At 43.9% G+C, this 27,086-nt stretch overlaps 1 protein-coding gene and 1 long non-coding RNA gene across 5 annotated transcripts in view; one reads left to right on the plus strand and one right to left on the minus strand.

The window, feature by feature from the left end:
• NTRK2 (neurotrophic receptor tyrosine kinase 2) overlaps positions 1-27,086 on the minus strand; it is a 346,251-nt gene that overhangs the window by 80,262 nt on the left and 238,903 nt on the right. For all 4 annotated transcript variants that reach the window (XM_014827013.3, XM_070496002.1, XM_070496004.1 and 1 more), the window contains 2 exons: positions 14,844-14,974; positions 391-563 (listed from right to left, as the gene is read on the minus strand). In XM_014827013.3, coding sequence (XP_014682499.1) covers positions 391-563; positions 14,844-14,974 — 304 coding nt within the window. The remainder of the gene's footprint in view (positions 1-390; positions 564-14,843; positions 14,975-27,086) is intronic.
• On the plus strand, positions 1,440-6,684 carry LOC139041695 (uncharacterized). The gene is made up of 3 exons (XR_011497372.1): positions 1,440-4,853; positions 5,727-5,873; positions 6,132-6,684. It is a non-coding gene; the product is annotated as an uncharacterized lncRNA (long non-coding RNA).

The raw sequence follows: 27,086 nt of genomic DNA on the forward strand, positions 1-27,086 counted from the left end.
TCCTGACCAACCTTTCACTGTAACACCTTGGAGCCTTAGCTCTTACTGTTTCCTGCACCTAGCAAACTCCTACAGATCCTCTAAGGCCCATCTCAAAAGCACATGTCACATGCCAGCCACTTAGCAAATATTCAATAAATCTGGGTGGAACTGAGCTGACTCAGTAGCATCACACTGCGCAGAGCTAGTCGATTAAGGAAAAGAGCAATGCTGTGGCCTCCATTTCTTTCTGGCATGTGTTGGTGTTATCACCGGGACAGACTTTTCCAGAGAAAGATCCAGTGGTCCCTTGACCCTTCCCAGGAACTCCCATCCTCACCCTCAGGCTGTGTGAACCATGAAGGCCAACTCCATCTTCGAGCCCACCTCCCTCGTCGTCCCCCACTGTACCTGAGGAACTTATTGAGGTCCCCATGCTTCATGTACTCAAAGACCATGATGAGCGGGTCGCCCTCTACGCAGACGCCGTAGAACTTGACGATGTGCTCGTGCTGGAGGTTGGTCAATAGCTCGGCCTCGCGGTGGAAGTCCTTGCGTGCATTGTCACTGGCGTCCTTCAGTGTCTGAGGACGAGGGGCAGAGAGGGGAGAAAACCAACACATCTTAATCTGAGGACATCAAAGGGAAGGTGACATTGAGAAAGAATTACTTCAGCAGTATCTGAGGTTCCTTGATGAGAAGGAAATTCATTGCATTTATTACACAAAAGATTGGAAAATGGCCTAATTCCTAGGAAATAATATTTGTATTAATAACTGAGGAAAAGTCCATTATGGGTATGCAAAGCTTTGCAGTTTACGAAGCACTTGCACAGATGTTCTCTCATTAAGTGAAAGACATGAGCTTTTTAGAGTCTTCATCTCTTTTAACCCTGGTCTAGACCCGGTTATTACCACAGACTTCTCTCCCATTTAGATGTCTGTTGTACTTGCTAGGATGCCATGCACAGTTCACTTCCGCTCATGTCACCTTGTAAAAACTTTACATAATAGAAATATTCAGTGGAAAGAAGAGCATAATGAACTTTCATGTACCCATCTTCCAGCTTTGAGAGCGATCATTTTGCTGGTTTTATTGTGTAGCTCACTAAAAAGCCTTCTTTAACTTATTCCCACACACACTGCTTGCCCACGAAATGTCCCCACCCAGTGAGCTGCAGGAAGGCCAGTCACGCAGCAGGATGCAGACCCCGAGGATCGTGCCAGCCAGGCGGTGTGCCTTTAGTTCTCTGCTCGGACCACTCTGCCACCACTGTGTCAGAGCAGGGCATAGCTGGCATTTGTTGATGCCACACAGGTGTGCTGAACTCCTGTCCTGTGCCAGTCACTGAACCAGAGTTCTGGTGGCATGAAGAAGACACTGACAAAATCCTGGCCTCAGGCACTTATGGGTACATAGCAAGATAGGTCACGTATACAATTAACTATAAATCAAGCTCAAAATACAACGTCCTGAATGGCCTGGCTTCCCTGCATCTCTGTCCAGCTTGATCTGTTGACACGCCTCTCTTGAAGCCTATGAAGTATCCGCAGCTGCCAAATGGCCCTGGGCCACGTCTCCCTGCGCCTGTGCATGTTTGTCCCTCTGCCTCGAATGCTGACTCGGACGTGGCCACTGGTGTTGGAGGTTGAATAAGACCCCCTAAAAATGTCCACATCTCAATCACTGGAACCTATGAATATGTTACCTTACGTGGCAAAAGGGACACTGCAAAGGTGATTAAGTTAAGCATCTTGATGTGGGAGATTATTCTGGATTATCAGAGTGGGCCAAATGTCGTCACAAATAAGGGTCTTTATCAGAGAGGGGTAGAAGGATCAAGAGTGAGAAGATGTAGTGATAGAAGCAGAGATCAGAGAGGAGAGAAGATGCTACACTGCTGGCTTTGGAGATGGAAGGGGCCATGAGCCAAGGAATGTAGGTAGCCTCTAAAAGCTGGAAAAGGCAAGGAAGTATTTTTTACCCTAGAACCTCCAAAATAGCCAGCCCTGGGGACATCTTGATTTTAGCTTAGTAAAACTGATTTTGGATGCCTGACTACCAGAACTGTGAGAGAAATAATTTGCACTGTTTTAATCAGTGAGTTTGTAGCAATTTGTTACAGCAGCCAGAGGAAACTAATACACCTGGCTAATGCCCAGCAGTCCTCCAGGACTGGGCTCAGCCGTCACCTTTCTGAGAAGTGTTCCCTGACCCCCTAGTTGCTGTCACCCCTCAGGCTAGGTTGGATGGCGCTCCTAGGTACACCTCATACTTACCTCTATCATATTCCAGCCACAAAACATCCTAATTGCATATTTACTTGTCTGTCTCTGGCATAGACAGTGAGCTCCTTGCCCAGGGACTGTGCCTTCCCTCTCTGCATTGCCAGCACTGGACACAGCACCAGGCACATGACAGGAATTCAAGAGATGCTTGTGGATGAAGGATAAAGGCCCCGAGAAGCAAACACTGAGCAAAAAGAGGAATTCAGAGAGGGAACCGTTGCTTCAATTGAGGGATGAGGAGGAAGCCCAGAGGACTCCTTCCGGTAGAGGTGGCATGAGAGAGCGTGAATCCCTTCTCCAGAGAAACTGCGATCGGTCATTATCAAAGTCAGACGGCAAAGGTAAACACCCCATGTTCCCCTAAATTGCACGTTGGAACAGAATGAAAGCACGTCATCCATCAGATGTGCACTGAGTACAAGACTAAATGCTGTGTCCAGTACCAAAGAACACTGCCAGGTCCCTGGGGTCATTTGTAGCTTGCTGCCTTGACTCTGCTGTCCCTCTGGGGATGCTCCTGACCTGGACAACTTATAGACCTGAAGATGTGTTACAGGTCGAGTTTCTGGGAGCAGACTCTGATGGAGATTAGAAGACAAGACACTTATTAAGGCATGCTCTTGGCATTAATGCCTGTGGGAGGGTGGGCAGAGGTGAAAGTGAGCTATGGTGGAGCTTAACAGAACCTCAGAAGGGAGGACCCTTCACACTTGTCTGAGTTGGGCCAAGGGGGCTGAGCCTGTGAAGCTCCTTATCAAACAGTCATCAGATAGGGGCAACCCTAGGAAGGGAGTGTGACCTTGAGTGGACTTACTGAGCCCCCAGAGGGAGCTGGCAGCTGAGGACTATCCATTGCACCTTTTCCAACAACCAGGGAAGCAAGTCCTTTATTCCCAAAGGGGGGCAGGTCGTTCATCATCAAGTCCACCACAGGGAGAGATTTCAGTGTGCAATTTACCATGCCCAGGGCTGCTCTCCACATGGGAGGGCACCAGTGGACATGCGGGGTCTGTTTCATATCAGTGACAAGGAAACATTACAATGGCAGAGGCAGAAGCAAGATCCCGAAGTCTTTTCGGCTACAATTGTCACAGGATCTAGCATTTTCACTAACTGCCTTTAGCATTTGAAGCCTTGTCTCCAGTGGCGATCTGACCCAAAGAAACAGAAATTATAGGTGTAGTTTTCTTTAAGCAGTTGCTTCTTACACCAAATTGTGGAGATACTATTTGAAAAAAGGGTCTGGTGTTGGAGTTCCCCATTCTTACTTTAGTGTGGGTTTTTCGGATAAGTGTCCCTGAAAGCACCATCAATTCTGCTTTGAAAAGTGAGTAGATTTGGGCCAGCAAGTGCTCAGACAGGTCATGAAGCTTCAATAGGGCCATTGCCATGGAAACTGCACATTTATTCATTTAATAACAAAATGAACAGTGGTCAAGAACCTGGGGTCTGTGGCTCTGCTCCCTCGAAGCACCGGAAACTGGGCTTGTACCCACGCAAATTAAATTTCTTTCATCCCTGTTGCACAGGGAAGAGTGAAGTACTTGTCTTGACAATTTGTTTAGGTTGGTTTTATCCATCAGCGTGCTTTTAGCCGTTTTTTTTTAATCCAACCACTGTTTTGTTTTGTTGAACGTCTAAGTAGAAAAAGAGCAGATGAGGCAAGGAGATGGGCATGGGGGAGGTGGAAGTTGTCATCAACTGGGTCCTTCCTCTGGGCTCACAGAGCAAAACACACACGTCTGAGCAGTTCTCACACTTGGACTTGCATGAGGGTTTTGAGTTCGTGTATGTCTCCACTACTTCCTTTGACAGTAGAAGTGTGTTGTGTTCACCTGTTTATCACTGACTGCCTAACGCAGGGTCGGGCAACTGAGAGAACCCCTGACCCACGAGGTCTGCGGCAACTAGAGATAAAAGAGAATTGGAAAGGAATGAAAAGCGAACATTCATCTGGAAAGGTAGAATGTGGGCCCAGGTAAGGAACAGAAATGAAGAAGGACCAGGAAGAGAAAGCAGGTGGGAGAATGCAATGGTGACGGGGGACTTCCCAACGCACTCTTGCCCGGAGAGCTGGCCCCAAACCTTTGTGCTCTCCTTCAGTCAAAAGGCAAATCCTCACAATGGTGGTACTCAAATGGAAGTTCTAACTTAAAATCAACAGATCCAGGTTCAAATCCTAGCTCTGCTCTCGACCTCTCTGAACTCTGGTTCTCTCCTCTGTAGAGTGAGGGTAATAATATCATCTACTTCACAGGGTCACTGGGAGGATGGCTGAGATGTGGTAAGTTGGGATGCCTCCCAGAGTCCCTGATAGAGAGTGATATTTGGGTGATTTGAATTCAAAACCACACCCAGGCCTGCATTCAGTTTGTTCATACAGGATCCAGGAAGGCCAAAGACACGTGGAAAAGGCACAGAGGGTGGCCAAGACGTGAGAGCAGCAGTGCTCCTGAGGTGGCCGCCATTTCCCTCCTGAAAGCCCTGAGCCCTGCGTGGTTTCCTCGGAGATCCCGCCTCTTTACTGGGAAGCTGCTGCGAGTCGCTGGGACAGCTTACTTCTAAGGCCTCAGCCTCTCTTCAACAGTGAGTTGAAGAAGGCGACCTTGGCTTTTAGGTCATTATCACAGAGCATGAACAAATTCTGTATGTAATCTTTATTCTCAAATTTTAGCCGTGTATTGTTGATTCAAGAATGCTAGACTGTGTGTGTGCGTGTGTGTGTGCACGCACATGTGTGTGTGACACAGAGAAAGAGGGCATGTCAGGCAGCAGGGTAGAGAGGGAGAGTGGGAGTGAAGATAAGATTTTCTTTCAGAGGGAGCACCAAACTGAAAGAGTTAACACGCATCTCGTATTTCCTTTTCTCAAAAATAAAATACTATATGAAGAGACCTCACTCTTAGTACAACGCCCAAAGCTGTGCTTCTGGAACATTTTTGGATTTCAGAGAGATTTCTCTATTCATGGGGCAAGTGCATCTCACACGCCTGGCCTATTCCTATGTGCCCATCCATTTTTGCTTGTTGGATCCTTTTTCTAAATTATGATTCAATTCTATTTTAAGAGATTCATAAAATATGGCAGTAATGAGTTGGGCAAAATCATCTTCTGAATTTGGCACTCGAAGGATAGAATTTTTCTAAGGGTGGAACCATAGCCAGACAGTAATCAGAAGCTGGAAAAATCCTGCTATCAGCCCCATTTATAAAAATCATCTCTGTTTTAGTACCATGGCTAACTGTCGTTTTATTCAATTAAGGGAGTCTTGGCTGGTCCCCCGAGCCCCTTGGCAATGGACATGAGGTGGCACCTTCCCTCACTGACAATCCCTCCACTTAGGTTTCGTTTTGACAGGCATATCTTCCCTGGCATTGAGCACTGCCATCTTCTTACTCCTAGTATCTGCTTTGTAGCTTCATTTGTTCTTATTTCTGGTGAATTTCCCGACACTCGAAGGTTACCGTCCTTTCTGAAGACATTCTCAAGGGAGAGGTCTCATCCTGAGCTACAGCAAGTTACTGCCTGGAGTGCACACTGATTCCAAGTTGGAAGGATGGAGGAGCATGAAATAAACTTCAGCACAGAACTGAGAAATTACTGAAGGTAAAATAGAAGTCAGAAAAAAACCCCAAAAGGAAAACTAACATTCATCTGAAATTATTCAGCAAAATATTAAGGCTAATAGGAAGCTGGTGGGAGAGGCAAGAGAGCTTACTTGAAATCAGTGGTGTGACCGGATGTTGTAGGACATCACAAATGGTCATGAATTTCAAAGCAGAGGTGGTTTAGGAGACACAAGATAAAAGAGAGATTGATTCCTTTTTTTATGCTGATCTCATATTCTTCTCTTTTATTTTTTAGGGATCATAGAAACAGAGTTAAGGTGAAAGATTTTTTTAAAAAAAGAGATTATTAATGGTAAGACCTCACTATGAGCAAAGCCCACCACTGTGCATAGAACATCTAAGGGCAATGAGTAAACTCCCATATGAGGCCACCAAGAGGCATGAGGCTGTTCACCAACGTTCCTAACATCTCCTGGGCCAGGATCATGGGGTCAAGATGTGTTGTTAATGGAGACTGTTTACTCTTCTGATATCTTCTAGACCTGCCGTGTCCCATATGATAGCCAACAGCCACATGTGGCTAGTGATCACTTGAAATATGGCTTGTCCAAATTGAGATGTGCTCTAAATATAAAATACACACTAGATTTTGAAAACTTAGTATGACTAAAACATCTCATCAATATTTTTATATTAATAATCTGTTGAAATACTATTCAGATATGTTGAGATAAATAGAATATATTAATAAAATTAGTTTCATCTGTTTCTTTTTACTTGTTTCTTTTTTGAGGAAGATTAGCCCTGAGCTAACTGCTGCCAATCCTCCCCTTTTTGCTGAGGAAGACTGGCCCTGAGCTAACATCTGTGCCCATCTTCCTCTACTTTATATGTGGGATGCCTACCACAGCATGGCTTGCCAAGCGGTGCCATGTCCGCACCTGGGATCCGAAGCTGCCAACCCCGGGCCGCCAAAGCGAACGTGCGCACTTAATCGCTGCTCCACCGGGCTGGCCCCTGTTTTCACTTTTTTAATGTGCATACTAGGAAATCCTAAAACAAAATGGGGCTTGCATTTGCGGCTCACATTATACTTCTATTGGACAGAATTTTCCTATAAAAGCCACCACAGTAGGCTACTAATGGGTCAACCCTGTTCTTGGGAATGTGGAAAACAACGCTAAATTGCAATAGAATGAAGGCAGATACCTTCTTATAAGGTTCTCACAGGCAATGATTAGCTAAGTATCTAGAATGAGGTGTAGCCACAGTGCTGCATGATTCTTCTAACTTATAGAAACTTCTCTAAAGAAAGGTAGAGGAAACTTCTATCAAATTCTCACAAAAGTGAACTTTGGTGTATTTTAATAAATTCAGAGATGGGAAGAACTTGATAGAAATAAAATCTTAGAAACTAAGGAGAGTGCAATAGATGGCTCCCCAACATTCCTACAAACATAAAAACAAATTAAATGATTGTATGCAAATAATGATCACAAACACTTAGATAGTACTAGAAATGAACTCATCACATTCTAGAAACCAACATGCTGCATATATCAACTCAATCATATGTAACTGGCCTTTGAAAGGGCTTTGATTATGTACCAAGTGACAGGCTCAAATACAAGATTCATAGCCAGAGTGTCAGTTGCTGCTGTCTTTATTTTCGCAGCGATGCTGACTCTCCTGGTTCAGAATCTAAGTCGACCATTCAGTGGAAAACATGAGGCTATGTTCTGATTTGCATCCTTTAAAAAACTTGCAATAATTTGGGGGATAAAACTGATGGTTTATGTGTGCATATTACATCAAGTTGCATGTTATAAATGCTAAGTCTTTGAAAGACAGAAAACTAATTCATAGTAACTGTCATATTAGAGAAATATTGACTCAAAAAAGTGAATCAGAAGTTGGCCTCCAACATGGACAACTGCAATATATATATATCCAGTCTGTAAATATGCCAGCATACAGTTGTCTGAGACAGTGGCACCAGATATAAAGGAGCTGGAGCTGATGGATCGTGGTAGACTGTGACTCAGTTGTGAGCTGGGCTATCATGTTAAAGTCAAACGAAAAGCAGCACATCTACCACAATGCATAGAACGTTCCAGGGATACAGAGCGGTGGTATTAACCCGCCAGCTACATTCGGTACCAGGTGAGTCCTCACTAGAGTGAAATGCACTGTTTTGGTTTTAGCATTTCTAAAAAGATGTGGATAAATTGGAGAAAAGCCAGAAAAGAAGGTTAATAAGACAAATTAACGAGATCCAGATCTCTGATCAAAGGTTAAAAGTTAAAGTTACTGGGAAAGGGCCATTGATGGAATAACTTAATAACTGGGGCCGCGCTGACTCAAGTACGGGGGGATTCTTACAAGGAAAATGTTGTTTTCCATCCCACAGTATGTGAGCACATCATGTACACACGCATGCACACACGCACATGCACAGACACACACGGAAAGAATGTACTTACACTGAAGACCAATAGAAATCTATTAAGCAAAGTCTGGACAGTAAAGACAATTATGCCTTTTAACGAGCCACTATTAAAAGCTTACAATTTCTGTTCCTGGAGAGTTATAAAGATGGAATTGATGCACTTCCTGCAACATTATGTCCTGTTAAGGTATACAAACTATTTTTTTTCAGGAGAACACTGACAAATGTTCTCTTAAGTACACTAATCTTGTCATCATCCATTTCCGTTTTGTGGGAACAAGGATTTCACTTCCCACTGTAAATAGAGACTCGGGGAGGAAGCACAGGAAGAAGGAGGAATGGGGGAGGGACCTCACAGTGAATCAAGATGGGAGGGCTGATACGATGACTGTCATAAAAAGAAGAAGAAAGAAAATAGTCATCTATCTTAGAAATAAACCTGCCTGGGTAGAGCACTTAAATCGATGAACTCTTGATGCTCTTTGTAGGTATGAGATGCTTCAGTGTTCCAGAATTGGAGAGAATGGGCTTTCCTTCTAGAGCCCTTATCCTGCCCTTGCACGTAGTCTGAGAGAACTGGCTCTGGCTGCTTCTTTCCCACAGGTGGCCTTATCTGTGCCGTGTGACTGCCTTGGATGATTGGACTGCTGGGAGGTGGCCAGGCATGAAGACTGAGTGGAATAACTGGACACACAGTGTCTTCCTTCTTGAGGAATCTGAATGTGAGTAACAGAGACCGTGTGAGCAGCGGCTGGCAAATGCTAGGAAGCAGCAGAGACGGGAGGCAGCTGCACTGCACTAGCAGGGAAGCCTAGGGGACTATCCCTGATGTCTCTTGCTGAGAGGATGGGAAGGGACAGCCATAGGACCACCTCAGATCCTGAGTGGGCTTGTTAGCTCCCACCCGTTCCAGGCACAGTGAGGCCCAGCTGTCCTGCAGCTCCTACTTGAGTTGGTCATCTTTCATTTTTCCTGTCGGATCTCTTTCCCTCTTCTTTTGGCTACATAGCATCTCTAACCTCCTTTTGAGGAACCACTGCTTCCACACATTCAATCCATGTGTGTTGAGTAGAGTTGACCCCATTTTCCATTTCCAGGGATACATGTGTGTGAACTAGGCCTGGATGATCAGAATATTTTATTCCTTGGCCAGAGGCCCTCGTGACACAATTTAAGAAAGCCAGTAGGAGTCAGCCCTTAGGCTTTTGCATAACTGTTGGGAAAGAGGAGCTCTCCTTTAGGTCACTGGGATGGCAGGCTCTAAGCTCAGAGCCAATGCTGCCAAGTCTCTACCACCATGTGGGCAGAATCTGCCTGAGAAGGCAGTCAGTATAGAGGAAAGTAGAGCCAAGAGATGGGGCAGAGAGAGAGAATTGTTGATTCCCTGGATCTAGCAGTGCCTGAAACTAGGAAACCGGTAGCAAGGTTTCCAGTAGCTTGAGCAAATAAATTCCCTTTTCTGCTTAAACCAGCTTGAGTTGGGTTTCCAATGAACATTATACTGCTCTTCTTATCAAAGTTGATTACGATGTTTTGCTTGTATTCCCCTGAGACCAGGGCACTCATTCTAGAATCCAGTTTCCCTTATTTCCACCTTCTCTTGAATTATATTTACACTTGGGAAAACGTGAAATCATCTCTCCTGCTTACATACAAATAGGCACAACCAACACACTCCTTTATATTACGTGGTAAGTGGCATTGTGTTGAATTTCCTCAGTTGTTTTACCAGGGCACGTGTAAAACTCAATAAATGAAAATGTGGCTCAGGATGCACAGTGGACTGATGAGGAAGCCCGAGCTTTAGTCCTAGGTGTGACATTAAGTGACCTTGTTCAAGCTATGTGACTTTGGGTTGATCATTTATCTTCTCTGGGTTCTTGTTTCCTCATTGGCAAAATGTGGGAGTTAAGCTAAAGAATACTAATAATAGCTCTATATATCTGCATAGTGATTCAATCATTTCTAAAATGATTTCACCTTAGATTACATTATTCTATATATATCATCTTTACAGTTCCTCTCAGCTATAAAATTCTATGAAAATCAATAACTCATCAAATCATTTTCTTACCTATAAATGCCAACTGCCAACTCTTTACTTCTTCAAAAGTCTATTATTTCTATGGTCTATCCAGCCAGCCATCCGTCCATCCATCCATCCATCCATTCATTCATTCAACAAGAATTTATGACATGCTACCACATATTGGGCAATGTGCTAAAAAGCATGGTTCCTGCCCATGAGAATATGCGACTCTAATGGAGGTGACAGACATTTATGCCAGCAATTAAATAAGCCCACAAATACATATATAATTAACAATCTTGACTAATGTTATAAAGGACAAGTATAGCTGCCTTAATAGTATATAATAGAGAGATCTGACCTGGATTGGGTACAGGCAAGGGGAGGTCTCCCCAAAGAGGAGCAACTTGAACTGAGAGCTGATGGATTAGTGGGAGTTGCATGGACCAAGGGGCTGGGCTGGGGCCCTCCAGATGCGTGAATGGCAACAACGTGTTGGATGTCACTTTGGGGCTGCCTCATGGTAATGTGCCAGAGGGTTTATCAATCAACTCTTCCAAAATCCTTGGTGAAGGAAATCATCATTATTTCCTCTATTAACAAAAAGATATTCAGAAACATGAAAAGCAAAAAGCCTAAGTTAGCTCCTGAAGAAAGTGTCTGCTGAACGCAGATTTCCCATTGCTCATTTTGCCACATCTTCCTGGGCAGCACCTCTGACTTGCTTTAACGTACACCTCCACCTTGAGGAAGTCGCTCGACTTCCCTGGGTCTTGGTTTTCTCATCTATAAAACATAAGACTTGGGTTATATATCCAATTTCTAAGGTCTCTCTTGTATTCAGCATTTTATGTTTCTAGAAATACACCTGGGTTAGTGGCGAGTGGGAGGAGGGGCCGTGAATCCTACAAAGTGCACTGTGGCTGTATTTAAAAAACAAAAAGCAGCAGCATTCATAGTACAAGGCAACATTGTCGGAACTGTAGCTATTGAAATGCAGGTTGGATAGAGCCAAAAATAGCTGATGCATCCACAGCTAATGCAGAAAAACTGCCATGAAGCGTTTCCTTGGCAATTGAGTTACTTAAAGGTAAAGCAACTCATTTTGATCAAAGACTGGTTTCTCTTGCTTCTTATCTTCTCAATAAGTTCTTCAGTTGTAATTCAGTGTAAAGGGAAAAAATGGTTGACAAATCCACTGCACTGAAAAACAAAGGTCACCCAAAAATATCAGGAAAAGGGCAATCTGGTTGGATCCAGACAAGCAGATACTCTGCTGGGAGAGGCATGCCAGCCCCCACGCGCCCTTGAGTGCCCTGCACATGCCTTAGGATCACTTCCATCTTAAACCGTTCCTGTGGATCCCTCAAGCTCTTAAATCATTTGGGGCAAGCGACACCAGAAATTACAGGAACCTGACATCTGTCAGTCTGAATGCAAACCCTTGGGTTTCAAACCACTCAGCTCCTTCTAGAGAATGAAAAAGGACAATGGCTGCTATTTCTTAGCATGCATAATCAATGCTGCAGGGGTTGCTAGGCAACGGGCAGAAAGACTGTCAAACATCCCTGGATGCCTCCAATGGAAGAGGAGCAGCCCAGCAGCCACTCCAGAGAGGTGACAGAGTATGCAGGCCCTGGAAGCTGGAAGCCACGTTTAGTTTGTCTCATTCCTTAAAAAAATCCCTTTATTGTGGTCAGGACTGAACCATAGACATTTTCCTCCTAGGCTCCTTTAGACAGTCTTTGAACACACTTTCAGTTGGCTGCCCATAGCCCTAAAAATGAGCAGGACAGTCTAGCCAGAGTCAGCTCTGTGAAACGTCCATGTGTTATTCTGATCCAATTTATCCTGGAGCCCATGGAAGATCTGACTTGTTCCTTATGTGGCTGCAGCCTCTGGATCCCAGAGAGTTAAACGGGCTCCGTCTCTGAAGCTTGTAATCATTCTGGCAAACATAAGCAAAGCCTCTGATTTCAACAAAAATTCACCTTCAAGGTCATTGAGGTAAGTCTTCTTAGGTGTGCCACCTTGAAGTTGGAATGAATTTTAAGCTGTAGGCATTTTGTCCTCTCTAATTTGAGGTAGTGGTTTCATTTGAATTTCAACAAGAAGGGGGTCAGCAAAGAGAAGGAGTCAGGATTTGATAAAGGAGCAAATACTTTATTTTTTTTTAGCAGTGTTGATTAAAGAGGAAACACTCATCATTAATGACTATAGGTCGTTAATTTCCAAAAACTTATTTGGCAAAGCCAGGAGGTGATGAGGACCAGGTCCTGGTCTGGATCAGAGGTGGGATTAGGGCTATGATTAGCATTTAAACCAGGGAGAGGTTCACCAATGGTAGTGATGGCAGATACGCCCAGAGGGAACACATCGTGGGCAGGGCAACTGGCCGTGCATTGCTGTCGCTGGCTCATCCTTCATCATCACTAGCCTAAGCCTTGAAGCCCTATTTAAGCATGTATTTGGAAGGAAATGTAATGTTTGCATTGAGGGTGCCCTGGATTTAACTACGCAACACCCTCTCCTTAAGGGCATTGCAGGAAGTCCGGAGAAGTAGACACAGAGTGAGGAATGACACTAAGATGAAAGACTACACCCACTGAGAAAGTTTTTGGATCTATCCCTGTATCTGGCTGCGGTCTCTCAGCTACTCCTACACTGTCATACAGGATTCCCTAATCTTCTAGGATTTTCTTATATTCAAAGATTCCCACTTTGTGACCCTATGGAGTGAATCCAGAGTCTGAAGCCCTGGCTTAGCTCCGGGATGGGCTCCAAATAGCAGCAGGAAACACGGGCCCAGAGCAGGGATCCACGGCGTCAGGCTCCTCGTCTCTAACACACAGCTAGGTCAGGATCAGATGTTCCCTGAGCTCCTTCCAGCTCTAACATTTGATCAGTCTATGAATCTACAAAAATAGAGGCACCTTTGGTCCTATATATTCAAAGGGAGAAAAAAAAAAAGGAAGAGCTGAAGCAGAAAGCAAAGACTGCAGATCCACCACTGCCGAATGTTCTGAGCATTTTATGCTTAAAGAACAACAAACTTTCTAAGTAAATGGAAGAAAGGAGGAAGTAATAGCAACAGCAGGAATTAAACATCCCAGAATGACTGCAGGATCCTTCCTTTACCCTTCGAGCCCTTGACCTCACATCTCTCTGGCATCTCCTTCCTTCTCTTCTCTCCTCTGTCTCACTCCCCGCACCATTCGCCTATCTTAGTGAGATGAAGTTTATCAGGTGGATAGTACATTTTCATCCCTAGGAAGATCTGTCTTTTATTCACTCCAAAGTGCAGCTTTTAGAAGCCTATGCTGACGGTCGCCGTGTCACTCGGGTTAGTTACCTTGAAGGATAAGGAAAGCAAATGTACTTTCTTTTATTCGGATGAACTTTAACAGAAACCGCGCTTAGTCTGCAGGATGGGCAAGTTCAAGTGTAATTTACTCTCTCTCCTCAGTTACCCATTACGCATATATGAAGTATCTTAATAGCTATAACAGTAATGGAATATATATATGATTTTAAAAAACAAAAAGGTGTCCTGGTTATAACTAGCAAACAAATGCCATTCCTACAAATATTGTATGTTTGGAAGAAACAAAAACCAAAAAAATAAAACTCAGTTATCTTTTATCAAGCCAAGAAGTTACATTTTATTACATTAGCCATGTCCATATTCATCCTTCAACTCATTTTATAAATGTTTTACATATATTATCCAATACTTCAGTGAGTTGTCATTTTTTAAAAAATTTTGACCATGCATATGTAAAAGATCTGCTGAAGTCTTTTGTGCTATTTTGGTTAATTTTTCTGTTTAGAGAGCTCAGCAGAAATTTTATCCCCTTCAATAATGTTTATCTTATTGAAGATTAAGTCTCCTTTTTGGGTTTATGGGGAAATGCCTAGGACGAAGGATTATCAGACTTCTTTATTTTAGTAAAACCTTGTGTCTCCTAGGGTGGTGGAATCCACAAGAGATGCCCTCCACCCCAGATTGTAATAATGCCTGCGTAAAACCCTGGGGCCTTGGAGACATTTTGTAGGGACAAGGTAAGGTATAACAGAAGATCTCGGTGGAGCAGAGGCTGAGAGGGGAAGTGAACTCCACAGTCTTCCTTGCAGAATCTCGAAAACAAGACAAGCTCCAGATGAGCTTAGCACAAGGACTGAACAATCCAAGGAGACAGGCTGAATCTCCAACACTTAGCTGGTTGAATTCTGATGGACCCCCCCGACCTCCATCCAGAATTTAGTTAGCATTGACTTAGAAGGGTAGCTCAGAGCTATTCACAGCCTGCAGACTTCTAGGCTGCCCTTGAGAAGAACTTCTGATGGTTAGATGTGCCTCATATGTCCTGCCCACTGTCCATTTAGTTAAAGGAATTTGAACACATCCACCATAGCACACATAATTTGCTCCTGAGTTGGCCACTAAAATAAAATTAAATAAAGTAAAGTAACACTTCCACACATTAGTGTGACCATGGATAATGAGACATTCTGGAGTGTTCTCTTACCTTCACTGCCACCAAGATCTTGTCCTGCTCAGGACAGAGGTTATAGCATTCAGCTAGGAAAACTTTTCCAAAGGCTCCTTCGCCTAGCTCCCTTTTCAGAACAATGTTATGTCGCTTGATGTGCTGAACAACTGTAAAACAAAGACAGAACGGAAATTGGGATGGAAGCACGTGGAGGCGAGGGCAGAAGGTGCGGAGTCAGGGGCCTGCATCTGAGCTTGCAGGCCCAAGATCCTCTCCTCTGCACACAGCGAACGAAAGGAGAGGCACAGTGTCTGTCCTCACAGTCCACCCCAAATGCCATGAAGGTGGTTGCATTGGCTTGCTCTCCAGAGCGCAATTAATGTTTTCCATAGCACTAAAGTTGCAACCTAGCTGTTGGCTGTGAAATGTCATTAATGAACTTTACATTCTAAGAAAGGGGAGAAATGATAAAGGAATGGACGTTAATAGCAGGCCTCTTCCATGCCGGACGCTTTGCATATATTTGTTGGTCCTGTGTCTAGTGGGGAAAGGCAGAGAGAGCACAGGAATCCCTGTTTGTTTGTTAGGCTGCCTCAGACTCCTGAGGGTGAGAGGCTCAGGGACACAAAAAGAAAATGCAAGATGTGTGCTTTGCTTATTAGAGCTTTGTCCGCACCCCGGTGTTACCATCCCAGTGAGGTGGGCTAGGCCATGGTTGAGCCTCAGTGACTCCTTTCATTTAGACCAAAAATGTCTAGATGTTGCTGATGCTGGCTTTCTTAATGTCTTTCTAAGACCATGCCCTAGTCTGGGCTCTCTAAAGCCAAGAAGAGACAGGAATAGATGCAGCTGGGGAAGAGAGAGTGCTTCCCACTCTAGTCTAGAGCAGAGCTGGCCCACGTCACTCAGCTCTACACCTTCCTGGAGAACGAGGCAGGAGGCAGTCAAGGGTCCTCTGAAGTTCTTTAGCTGCAAGGTGGAGAACAGAGCGAAGCAACCCTCAGGGCCAGCGGAGAAGCCCGAAAGGACACTGTCGAGGACACAGATGCAGTGCGAGCTTATGCCTCTTCACCCGGCACATCAAACGACGAAGCCCTCAGCACAAGGGTTCCACCAGGTCACAGCCACCATTCTTTTCTGTACTACTCATCCGTAAATGGCAGTATCAAAAAGAGACTGTGATGCCCTCTAGAGCTTGGAATGTGTGACCAAGAACGTTCTGCCATTCGCCTCTCAGAACCCTGTGAAGCATTCCCCTGCATTTCGTACATGGGGAAACTGAGGCGTCAGGATTTCAGTGATTCACAGCGTGCGAATGGAGGAGTTGGGATTTGAACCCAGGTCTGTCTGAACGCAGAGTCTATGTTTTTTCTTCTATACCACAAAGTTTCTTTTCAATTGTAAACTGTGATAAGCATGACAAGACAAATAGAAATACATAAGGGTAGAGTAAAAAGCAAAAATAATCACTCAGCTTCCTCTCTGTGTAGTTCACCATCCAAAGGCCAATTCAAATTCTCACTCCCTCAGAGAGCTTTCCAAAGCCACAGAAAAAAAGGAAATACAACAGCCTATCCCCACAGTTTAAATAATAATAAAATGAATACTTGTGAACCCACCATCCCATGTAAGAAGCAGAAGAGCGCTGTGTCTTGATAGCCCCCGTGCTCTTTCTTGATCGGACCCACTTCCCATTCACCTCCCCGGGCTAATGACTACCCTGAATTTTGTGTCAATCAATTCCATACAGGTTTGCTACCAATGACACGTCCCTAACGAGAGACTGTTCAGCTTTGCCGGCTTCCGAACCTCGTCACTGGCATCGTACTACAGGCTTCTTCCGTACCTCGCATCCTTCACTCAGCACTGCCCTTGAGATTGAGTTATATTGTGCGTGTATTAGTAATCCTTTTGCTTTTACTACTTTATAATATTCTGTGGAAGGACTATACCACCATTATTTATGCATTCTATGTTGACGGAAGAGCCATACAGTTTCTTTTTAGATACAACTTGATATAAAATGCAAGTGGTGATTAAGGTTTTGCTTTAATAGGATTTTTTCCTGATGATTCATGTGGTTTGGAGCTATGACTGCTTCCATGGGCCTCTGGGAACTCAGGGTGATAAAAATCAAAAAGTCTTTTATGAGCAACAATATTAATGAATACAGGAATGTATATTAATTTCTCATGCTCCAGTAGCAACGCCTGAATTTAAGAGGAGAGCAATGTGTTCATTAGGTAGAGTGCACATATGAAGAGACAAACGTAATTCTTGCAGGGAATTAGCTGCCCTATTTAAATCTAACATTTAACTCCATGGCTGTCACATGTTCTGTGGGAATTAAATTGCCATGGGATTTACTTTACACTCTAACCAGATCAAGGCAAGTATTTAACTTTTCTTTGAATTTGATTTACACTTTGCTTTTTTTTTTTCTAATATTCCAAGCAGTAGAAAAAGTTGGTGGGAAATAAGTTTGTAAAGCTATGGATAAAGCCACAATTTCATCATCTTCAAAACTAAAATTGATGAGACAAGTTTTTTCATGGTACCTTGAAAGCAGTAAATGCATCAGGGTTTTTTTCTTTTCTTTTCTTTTCTTTTTTAGTGGAAGATTCACCCTGAGCTAACATCTGTGCCAATCTTCCTCTATTTGTATGTGGGTCATCACCACAGCATGGCTGCTGCCAAGTAGTGTAGGTCCGTGCCCAGGAGCCACACCCTGGTCCCCGAAGCAGAGTGCACCAAACTTAACCACTAGGCCATGGGGCCAGCCCTCCAGTAAATGCATCTTTTAAGAAATGGGCTATTTTGCACCGATTTGCTTTGTTAGTTTGGGACAATAGTTTACAGGAATGATGGCCTTTTGCCGATGTATTTCCTCTAAACAGAATGAATTTCTCTATGAGACTGGCAGCCACTTGGGGCACAGGTAACAATTTTGTGCTTGTATTTGCATTCCAGACAGAGCCTCACAGTGCTGTGCATACAGTTGGTGCTATATAAATATTTGTTGAAAAGTGTGCCAAATGGTAACAAAAACAACAGACAAATACTGTTTAATTATATTGTTTCAGTTAACTGACAACAAGCCTATGGAGTATGAAGTCAACAAAGCAGCCCACTTCTCCGAGATGTCAGGTGTGGGAGGACAACTGAAGCTGTCACATCACTGAGCTGAGAATTTCTTCCCATGCTGCTCCAAGAGAGCATCGGGACTTATGGCAACCTGCCGCATGTCCTGTTTCCTTCAATCCCCACAGGAAGTCCTCGGTACCCTCTCTGAGCATCCCTCCTTATCTGCCTCTCATCTGCAATTGCTCTACGTGCCCCAGGCTGAGCCAGTGCTCATCTCTTCACCTCCCCGATGAATCCTTCCATGGGGCCCTCTGGGCTCGCTCCCTGTCACCCACAAGCCCCCTATATCCCCAACATCTCCTTAAAGTTCCCTTTACCTCCTTCTCCCAAATAAAACCTTGGCTATGCCCTGAGATAGGAAGAAGGAGCTGGCCACCCACTTCCAAAAACTTGGCCGTGAAAACCCTGTCAATAGCAGCGGAGCATTGTCTGATACAGGGATGGAAGGTGAGAGGATGGCACAAAAAGACCGGGCAGGTTCTGCTCTGCTGGACACAGGGCCGCGAGGACTCAGAATCTCCGAACTGACTCCACAGCACTAACAACAAAAATGCCCCGAGGGCATCACACGGTTCCCCTGCAGCCATCTTGAAGGGAAGCCACCCTCCCCTCGTCCCCAGGTACTTTAGGGCCCGTGTGCCTGATTTCTGACCATTACTCCCTTTCCTGCTAGAGGCCCACTGTTTCAAGTCATCCGTCTTAGGGAGCCATCATCCTCTACCACCTCTGCCCCCTCGTTGCTGACGTCTCGTTTACTCTTCCCAGCCACTGAGCTTCTGGCTCACATCTTCCCTCTCCACGGTACCAGTGTCATCATTCTCAGGCCCTGAGGCACAGAGAGGTTCAGGAAGCTGCCTAAGCTGTAGAAACATTGGGCCACCATTTATCCGCGTCTTTCAACAGTGCAGCTAAGAGGCGGGGCATCTGGAGGTTTCATTTAGCTGTTTGCATGGCATTAAGCCAACTTTTCCTAGGAGAAGACTTTCTTAATGAAGGAAGCAATGCACTGTTTGACCTGCTGGACAATTTCCTTACCTCACTGTGGACTAGCACTTTGAATATCACCGTCTTAAAGGGCCCTGTTACATCTGGATTCGTTTCATACCAAACACGCTGAGCGAAGTGACTCTGAGGAGTCCATGATAGGTAAGCTCTCAGGAAGCAGGTAAAATCTGTACCCACTTCCTTTCTCTGAGGTCAGTCGGTTCCCTCTTCCTAACTTTGGAGCCTTGAGTAAAATCACCTCAAACCAACATGAGTAACTAATAAAAAGATAAATAAAAGCCAAAACTCTACCATAAATGGTTTCCTAGATTTGGAGGGAAACTAAAAACATTAGTTGATTTCTTAAAAAGTTTTATAAAAAAAGTTTTTATTTAAAATTCACCTTGCCAAAAGAAAAAGAGGTATCAACTAGAGGTGTAGGAAATACACCACCAAACTCGTGTGGGCCACAGACTGACCAATGTACGTTAATATAGTCCAATCAAAGTATGTGATCAGATGATTGTGCAAATAAATCTACCCTATAGAATCAGGGAGGAAGTGATGACCAGCAATGGTAATTAAGGTGAGTGGCTCAAGACCGTCTGGATGTCTTTGTTGTTAATGGAATTTTCCAGAGTGGAAATTTGGTGCCCTTGGTCATTTGCTTCATGAGTAGCAGAACTGAGTAGACTTCGGTTTTGTGTTAGTATCACATTACAGCCACTGAGAAATGCATTTTGTCACAAAGTAGCTTTGGTAGTTTACAGAGATGCCTGCAGTTTCCGATGATTTCAATCCAGTTCCTGGTATTGATAGCTCCAGAAGCAAAAATGCTGTGTACACCCGCAGGCTGGAGATAAAGTATTAATCCATGTCTATAGCCATTACTACTAAATCTAAAACTAACAAAACAAATAAATAACTATAAGTCTACCCACTTAAGGTTGAAATAGGACATGTGTCCTCCCCATGTTCTCACTGATGGGTTCATGGAAATCTGTGGACAGTCGACATGTCCCGCTCAGCACATGGACCTTAAATTGAGACCTTTGTGGAGTCTGTAATATATGCCAAGTACTCGGTGATTGCAGTTCACAGGAAAGATATGTTAAAGCTTCAAGCAGTAAGGTAAAGAGACATGTCCTAGAAGATAAGCTTCTGTACTAGGAGAAATCTTTCTGTTTCCCTACAGACCTAAATGTTGGGCCTGCCTCAGCAGTTCCTTCTCAAACGTCTGGACTCTGTGACGGGAAGAGAATGTCAAGATCCTGGAGGCCAATTCCTTTGTGTTTGACAGCCAGTGAGTGAGGCTCAGAGTGGTGAAGTGACTTCCCCAGGGCCACACAGCTAGAAGGTGACTGATTTGGGACTCGGCTCCCCTGCCTCTCAGAAGAGCTACCCTTGGACTCTGTACTCAGCACCCCGTTTGAGGCTGAAGGCAGTGAGGGTTTCCTGATATGAAAGTGGAAGAAGGTATTTCATTTAGTTAATTATCTTTTCCCTTAACATTTATCATCTGAAATACACCAAACATCTCATAATGAAGAATTTCATTAGAAATGGCCAATAAACATAAAATATGAGTTCAGAAAGCAGGATGTAAAAGTTAAAGACTTTGAAAAATGCTTGAGTTTGATTTTAAATTCAATTAACAAAAATTATTTACTAAATATCTTAGTTTCTATTTCATGGGCAGCATATTGAAACAGGTAAAATCATCCACTTTGTAAAAATAAATATGCATGAAAGATAGGAACTATGTTTTTGCATTTCACGTACATTTTTCTCAAGATACAAGTTGGTACTAAGTTGAAAATAAATGCAATTAAGATAGCAGACATAAAACACACCAGGACAAGACAAAGACAAATATTCATAAATAACCTTAATGATGAAATAGAACATGTAATAATACTGAACCATTCTTAAGCACTTTTCAGCAAAAAAATCCCAATGTGCATTACCATCAATTAATTTTCATATCCCTTGGAATGAGGTCAATAGTCACATTTATTTTACAGATGACACCACAATTAATTGACTTACTTGTGGTCACAGAGCAATCCACTTATCCTTTTCCAAGTGCTATTTCCAATGAACTGAGGACACAGGGAGGGAAGAGGGGGCCTCACATGTGCTGATTGCTACTCTGGGCCAGAAGATGTGCTGAGAGGGTTACAGGGTTATCAGCATTCATAGCCATCTAGTCAGGGATCTCCATCTCCGTTTTCAGATTAAAGTAAAAAGAAGAGGATCAGAGGAGCTAAGTAACTCATCCAAGGTGGTACAGTTGGTGAGAGCAGAGTCTGGATTCTTTTTACGACAGCATTCTACCTTTCCTTGCCCTTCTTACAAAGAACGGAGTGACAGAGAAGGTGTATGAACTTGACTTTGCCCATCTAGGGAATCATGGGTCTGCTCTTATCAGTTTAGCTCAACAAACCTTTATTCAGCACATACTATAGCCTGGGCATTTTTCTAGGCCTAGAAAAAGGCGTGTATAAAACAATCCTTGTCCTGAAGGAACTCAAAAACTAAAGGGCAGGAAACACACGTACATGCGTCTATCTGCACATAGATCTATCACATTTGTTTCTGACACCTTTGCTTCCTGCGCAGAAGATTTTAGTGTTTTACATGACTAGGCAAGGAAAAACAAAAACTTAAATCAGAACTCAAGTCAGGGAAAATGGAATAGAAGGCTAAGACAAGAAATTAAGTAGCAACGCAAATGTGCAGATTCTAGGGTTACACGTGGTTATTAATATTGTCATAATTGACTCTGAGCTTCCTGGCAGCAGAAGCCAAAGAGGAAACAGACTAATTCACAAAATTTTGACCTATAAGTAAAAGCACAGAAATTTGTTATGGTAAGTAAGATTCTTCATGGCATTTTGTGTTCAAAGGAATGTACTGAATGGATTTTACCCAGGGGATCAATGTCGTCCACAATGTCTCTGGAGTAAAGAGAGAGTTTCCTAAGAATATTTCTCATAGCAGAGCTCAAAAGAGATAAGCGTTTGACACAAAAGCCATTCTCAGCCAAAGCATTGCAAAGGGAGTCCACAGCTCTTGTCATAATAGCATAAAAATCACCGTCTTCGGGCACACTCAAGAAGGCCGTGGGCATGGGGTTGAAGCAGAGGTCTAATTTCCCCACACCCACAGCTGAGCCTAGAGCATATTAGGCAGTCAAAACTGTTTTATGAATAAATAAAATAGATGAGTGATCGTATGAGAGGTAAGAATGCTGAGAAAGAGGGCGTTTCAGGGGAGGAAGAGAAAGAGCAAGAGGAGGAGGAAAAGTCCAGCGTCTACTTAAGAAATAGTGATTTATCTTTGTTTCTCCTGAAGAGAAACAGTAAGCAACATGCTGTGAAAGTAGGGTGACACCGTATAGTAGAGGGCCTTGAACGCTTCACTAAGTAGTTTAAACAAGTTTGGGCATTAATAAGTAAGGACTCTTGGACAAGTGACTTCTCTTTGCTTTTACTTCATGATTTTTAAACGAGGGAGTGGGAGCTGCGTGGCATCTTCAGGCTGCTCCAGCACACACACTCCACAACCTGCGAGTCCGTGACGTTGTTTTCTATATGAGTCCTGTGTGGAGCCATGGAAGACTTTTGAGCACGGGAGACAAGCGATAAGGATAAACCATTAGGCTGAGCTGGCAGGCAGAGAAGCCAGTTAGTGTGCAGCAGAAGACCCCTTCTCACCGAGGCCAGGCTAAGCTGAGGGTGGGCTCCATCCAGTTACTCATCCATCCTTCTTCTCCAGCCCCTTGTCCACAGAACGCACGCAGCTCAGGGTGCCTGACAGACCCTAGGGAAGCTGAAGTCAAGTCCACCCCAAAGGGAACAGTGAGAACAAAGCATATTGCCAAGGACTAATCCTCTGATGTTTTCAGGGAAAGATAGAAGAAAAGGAGCCATAGATGAAAATGGACAGATCAGAGAGGCAGGAGAAAGGGCCACGAAGGAGCCTGAGGGGAGCAGAAGTCAGTCTCTGGGGGGCGGTGGGCAGAAGAATACATGGGAAGTGACGAAGCAGAGGCAGTGAATGGAGACTGTAGACGTGGGAGGTCAGGACCAAATGGGAGTGGGGCAGACAGGTTGGTCTAGAGATAGCACCCGATTCTAGAGGATGGGGCTGGGGGTATTTTGAGGAGGGAGAGATTTGAAGGTGTTTGTAAGTTCAGGAGAATGGTAGAGAGTAAGAAACTAAATAGGCACAGAAACAAAGGATGGAATGGAGGGAGAGAGGGAGGAAGGGGAGATGCTGGTGGGAGAGATTCCTAGGGAAGGTGTTGAGAGTACAGTGGGGTGGGGAATGCAGAACAATTCTGGGACGGAGAGAAAGGATTTTGAGTGAGCCGCCTTCGGAGAGGCTCCGCTTTGATGCTCATCACAGCATTGGGCCACTGAAGGAGGAAGTGGACTTTCAGGGATTCCTAAGGGGTCCATTAAACACAAGCCATCAGGAGTCCTCAGGCTAAGCCCCGCATCGGGTCCAGTGATGGCAACTTTACATGCTGGGAGGGCACCAGGTACCTACTTGGATGCCCCCATACAACATCCAATGGCAGCAAACGACACTTTTCTCCTAAACCGAATTGTAATACTCCCATGCTGAGTGGGAGCAGAGCACCTAGGGGGCAGGAAGGAGTAGGGCTAATCTAACCTGGACGCCACAGTAGGTAAAAGCAATCACATTATCTGAAGTTAAATTCCCGAAACTTCTTGGAGAAAACAGCCAGGGAGGGGGAAAGCCCCAGAAATCTTTCAAGCTGTTAGATTGAAGGGAACACCACACTTCAAAATACACATACGGCACATCCTTCGCTTTGACAGTCTCTAACAGCCAAAATTATATCTGTTCTACACACTGGCATGTGGTAGAATTGGATTGATTTGCCCTGACAGCCCTCCCTGCTGGAACAATACTTGTCAGTCAGCCCCGGCAATGTTTGTATTTTCAAGAATAATTATGCAGAGTGATTGTACGAAATCCTGGCAGGTGGGTCAGACAGTCTTATCTGCCTGCCTCTCCCACCCCATGTCCCTGAGCCCTAGACTGTTTCCTGCTCCTGAGGGTGGAAAACAGCCCTTTCACGCCCTGCTTCCCCCTCCCAAGCTGTGTGCATAACCCTCCATTTGAGGCTTCCATGTTGACGTCTGTTTTATCTTTGGGGTCCTCCACTCCTGTGCCCTCCTCATGGGAAGTGTCCTTCCTGCAATAATTGAAATCGGTAGCCACGACATTTTCCTGACTGACTTCTTCACATTAGCTGGCCTTTACCAATGGACCGCTACATGAATGCTCCCACTGTGAAAGAAATCCTTTGTTTTAGGTGGAGATAATTCAAAAACCACACCAGTGGGTATTTGGGGCCTTCCCTGGCCGGTATCTTAATTTTGAACAGTTTATCCCACTGTAAATATATTGAGTATCTTCTCTGTGCACACTGTAGAGAGGGGGCAGAAATAGGTAAGAGAAATGCAGATATAACAATAATGTGATCAGAACGTGATAAATGGTGATGAGGGGGACAAGCGAAGAGCCATGTAAGTAGGCCACTCAGGAAAGGCTCCGTGGAGCCACTGAACCAACTTTAGAAATACAAGTTGGAGAGTCTTTATGAGGAAAGCTCTGAACACGAGAAAGGGCCAAGTGCTTAGCCTAATAAGCAATGGGAAACCCGCGGGCATTTGATGTGGCCCAGAATTCCATGCCAGCTTCCCAGGCTGTTTTCCACGGCTGTAGGCTCTGCCCCAGTTCCACAGAAAGGCAGATGCTCAGTAGAGCTCATACCCAATGATACGTGGCCAATGTCTGCAAGATAGAGGGTCACAGACAAGATTTTTGGGGTGCATCCCAAATGTTTTCCATCTCTGGATGGCTTTCTGTCCAATTAATATGCAAATCAGAGTCCTATGGCATTTTCTCTTTAATTTGCTTATTTGAGAACTTGTATTTTAAAAGGTAACACTAATGTTTGTTTTCCTTAAAGGATTTTGAAGCATCTTTCAATCCAACATGTTTTTTTCTTCCTCATTTCACCATTTAAGCATCTATGTGAAAGAACGATGTTTTGGTGCTGCGGAAGACTCAAGGATGAATAAGGGATAAAGAAAGTCAATAGTCATTGACTGCACATCTGCTGTGTGTGAGGCGTTATGTTAAGCATTGTACACACATCTCTTATTCAGCCCTCCCACTGGACCTGGGAAGAAACATCACTGTCTCCATTCTCGGAATGTGGTAATCGAGTCTTGGAGGTGTTGTTATTTGCCCAAAGCTACACAGCTGGAAAGTGAGCAAGACAAGCTAGGATTGACTTCAAAACCCATGCAGTCTCTCCCAAGAGAACACGAATCTTTCCCCTGAAGGAAGGGCCATCTAATAGGGAGATGAGACAAATACACAAATAACAGTTGTGAAAAGCAGAATGTTAAAAACTGCCGTGAAAGATGTAAAAAATATAGGGTTAGGAGTGTTTAGAACAAAAAGTAAATCCTTTGAGTACGCGGTTTGGGGTTGGAGGATGTGCCATTTGAATTTTCCCTTCTAAGTTGAGCAGGGCTTGAAATGTTGGCTGCAAAGAAGGACATTGTTGGACGTAATAAATTATGACATTTCCAAAACATCAAGATGTCACTGATTTGATCATATACTGGACCTTTATGCTAAGAGGTGTCCACATTAAAATCTGAAAACTATTTAGGTTGAACCAAATGGAATTACCACTTGTGCAGGCCCACAGGAGGGAAATATCAGCTATTTCATATGGCTCAGCCTAACTTATCACTAGATTGTACCTCTGCAAACAGAACCTCTGAATATTAGAAAGAATCCACATCTTTTCTTTTAATTTTCAAAAAGCACATTCAGGAAGGCAATACACGTACACGGTGATGCAGCAAGTAGTACAGAAGAGCTCTAGGTGGAAAGAATTGTACCCTCGCACACTCGCCGGGTCCTCAGCGTTACTTCCTGGGCACCCAGTTCCATACAATTTGAATTTTGGTTTTCTGGGGATTACCTCCATAACTCTAATTAATGTGCTGTACCTCCTGTTCTTATTTTCCTAATTTGAGACACTTGTTGATTCGCCGTTACATAAGAAGTGGATTTTGCTCACAGTCTCTCTCACCTCCTCCCAATACTTGGGAGCGGTGTTATTTTCAGTTCTTCTATTGATGATCTACCTTATCACTCTCCCTTCGGCCAGCGTCCTGACGGTCCTCTGTGTACGATAAGCAGGTTAGGACCCCTACCTTCGCTCAGCCCCAATCACTCCACATATTCTTTGAGCTTGACCTTTATCACAACTGTCAAGATTGTTGTTATGTACATTCAATTTACAATATGATACAATTAGATGTCGTATGCTTCTAAAAATTGAAAAGCCGTCAACAGAATTTATATTAATATGACCAGCTCAATGCTATATACCTCAAGGAGAAGCAGGTGCCAGGACTGCATTGCTTTCCCATATGTCCAATGCCACACTGGGAACTTTTTGAAGGAGGATGCTCCTAGCACCAAGACCAAGTGACTTTTCTTTCCCAGCCTCAAGCCTGTCCTAGCATCTGATTCAAGTAGCTGGATTTTTCATTTCTCTTGCTGGCACCTAGTGGACCTCTCAATTGGAGGTCCAGGGTGCTTCTTCAACAAGTGACATTCTCTTCTGTTTTTTTTTTCTTTGATAATATTCTCCCTACCATTTTTCTCTGTTCTCATTATTAACTGGAAATCTTAATAGTCATGTGTCACCTTTCATGATACAATTGAATTATATGAATTCTCGCTCATGAATCACTTCTTTATTTCTCTTATCTTTTCTTCCTGAGCACTATCTCTGCCTTTTCCCTCTTTATTCTGGAAAATTTTCTTGACTATCTTTGAGACTTGTACTTGAAACTTTTATTTCAGCACCATATATTTAATTTTTATGAGTTCCATCTTGTTATCTTATAATTCCCTTCTCATAGCTACGTAACTTTGATTTATGTGTATAAAATCTCAAATCAGAGATCCCTTTTTTTTTCCTTTTAAATTTTTGTCTGCTTCCTGAAATACTTCTGTTTCCTCCAAGGTCAGTTTTTCTCTTTGAATCTTCTCTTTCAGGTGCGTATTGTCTCCATC

The sequence above is a fragment of the Equus asinus genome, chromosome 23 (genome assembly GCF_041296235.1).
Source record: "Equus asinus isolate D_3611 breed Donkey chromosome 23, EquAss-T2T_v2, whole genome shotgun sequence".
Classification (NCBI taxonomy): Eukaryota; Metazoa; Chordata; class Mammalia; order Perissodactyla; family Equidae; genus Equus; species Equus asinus.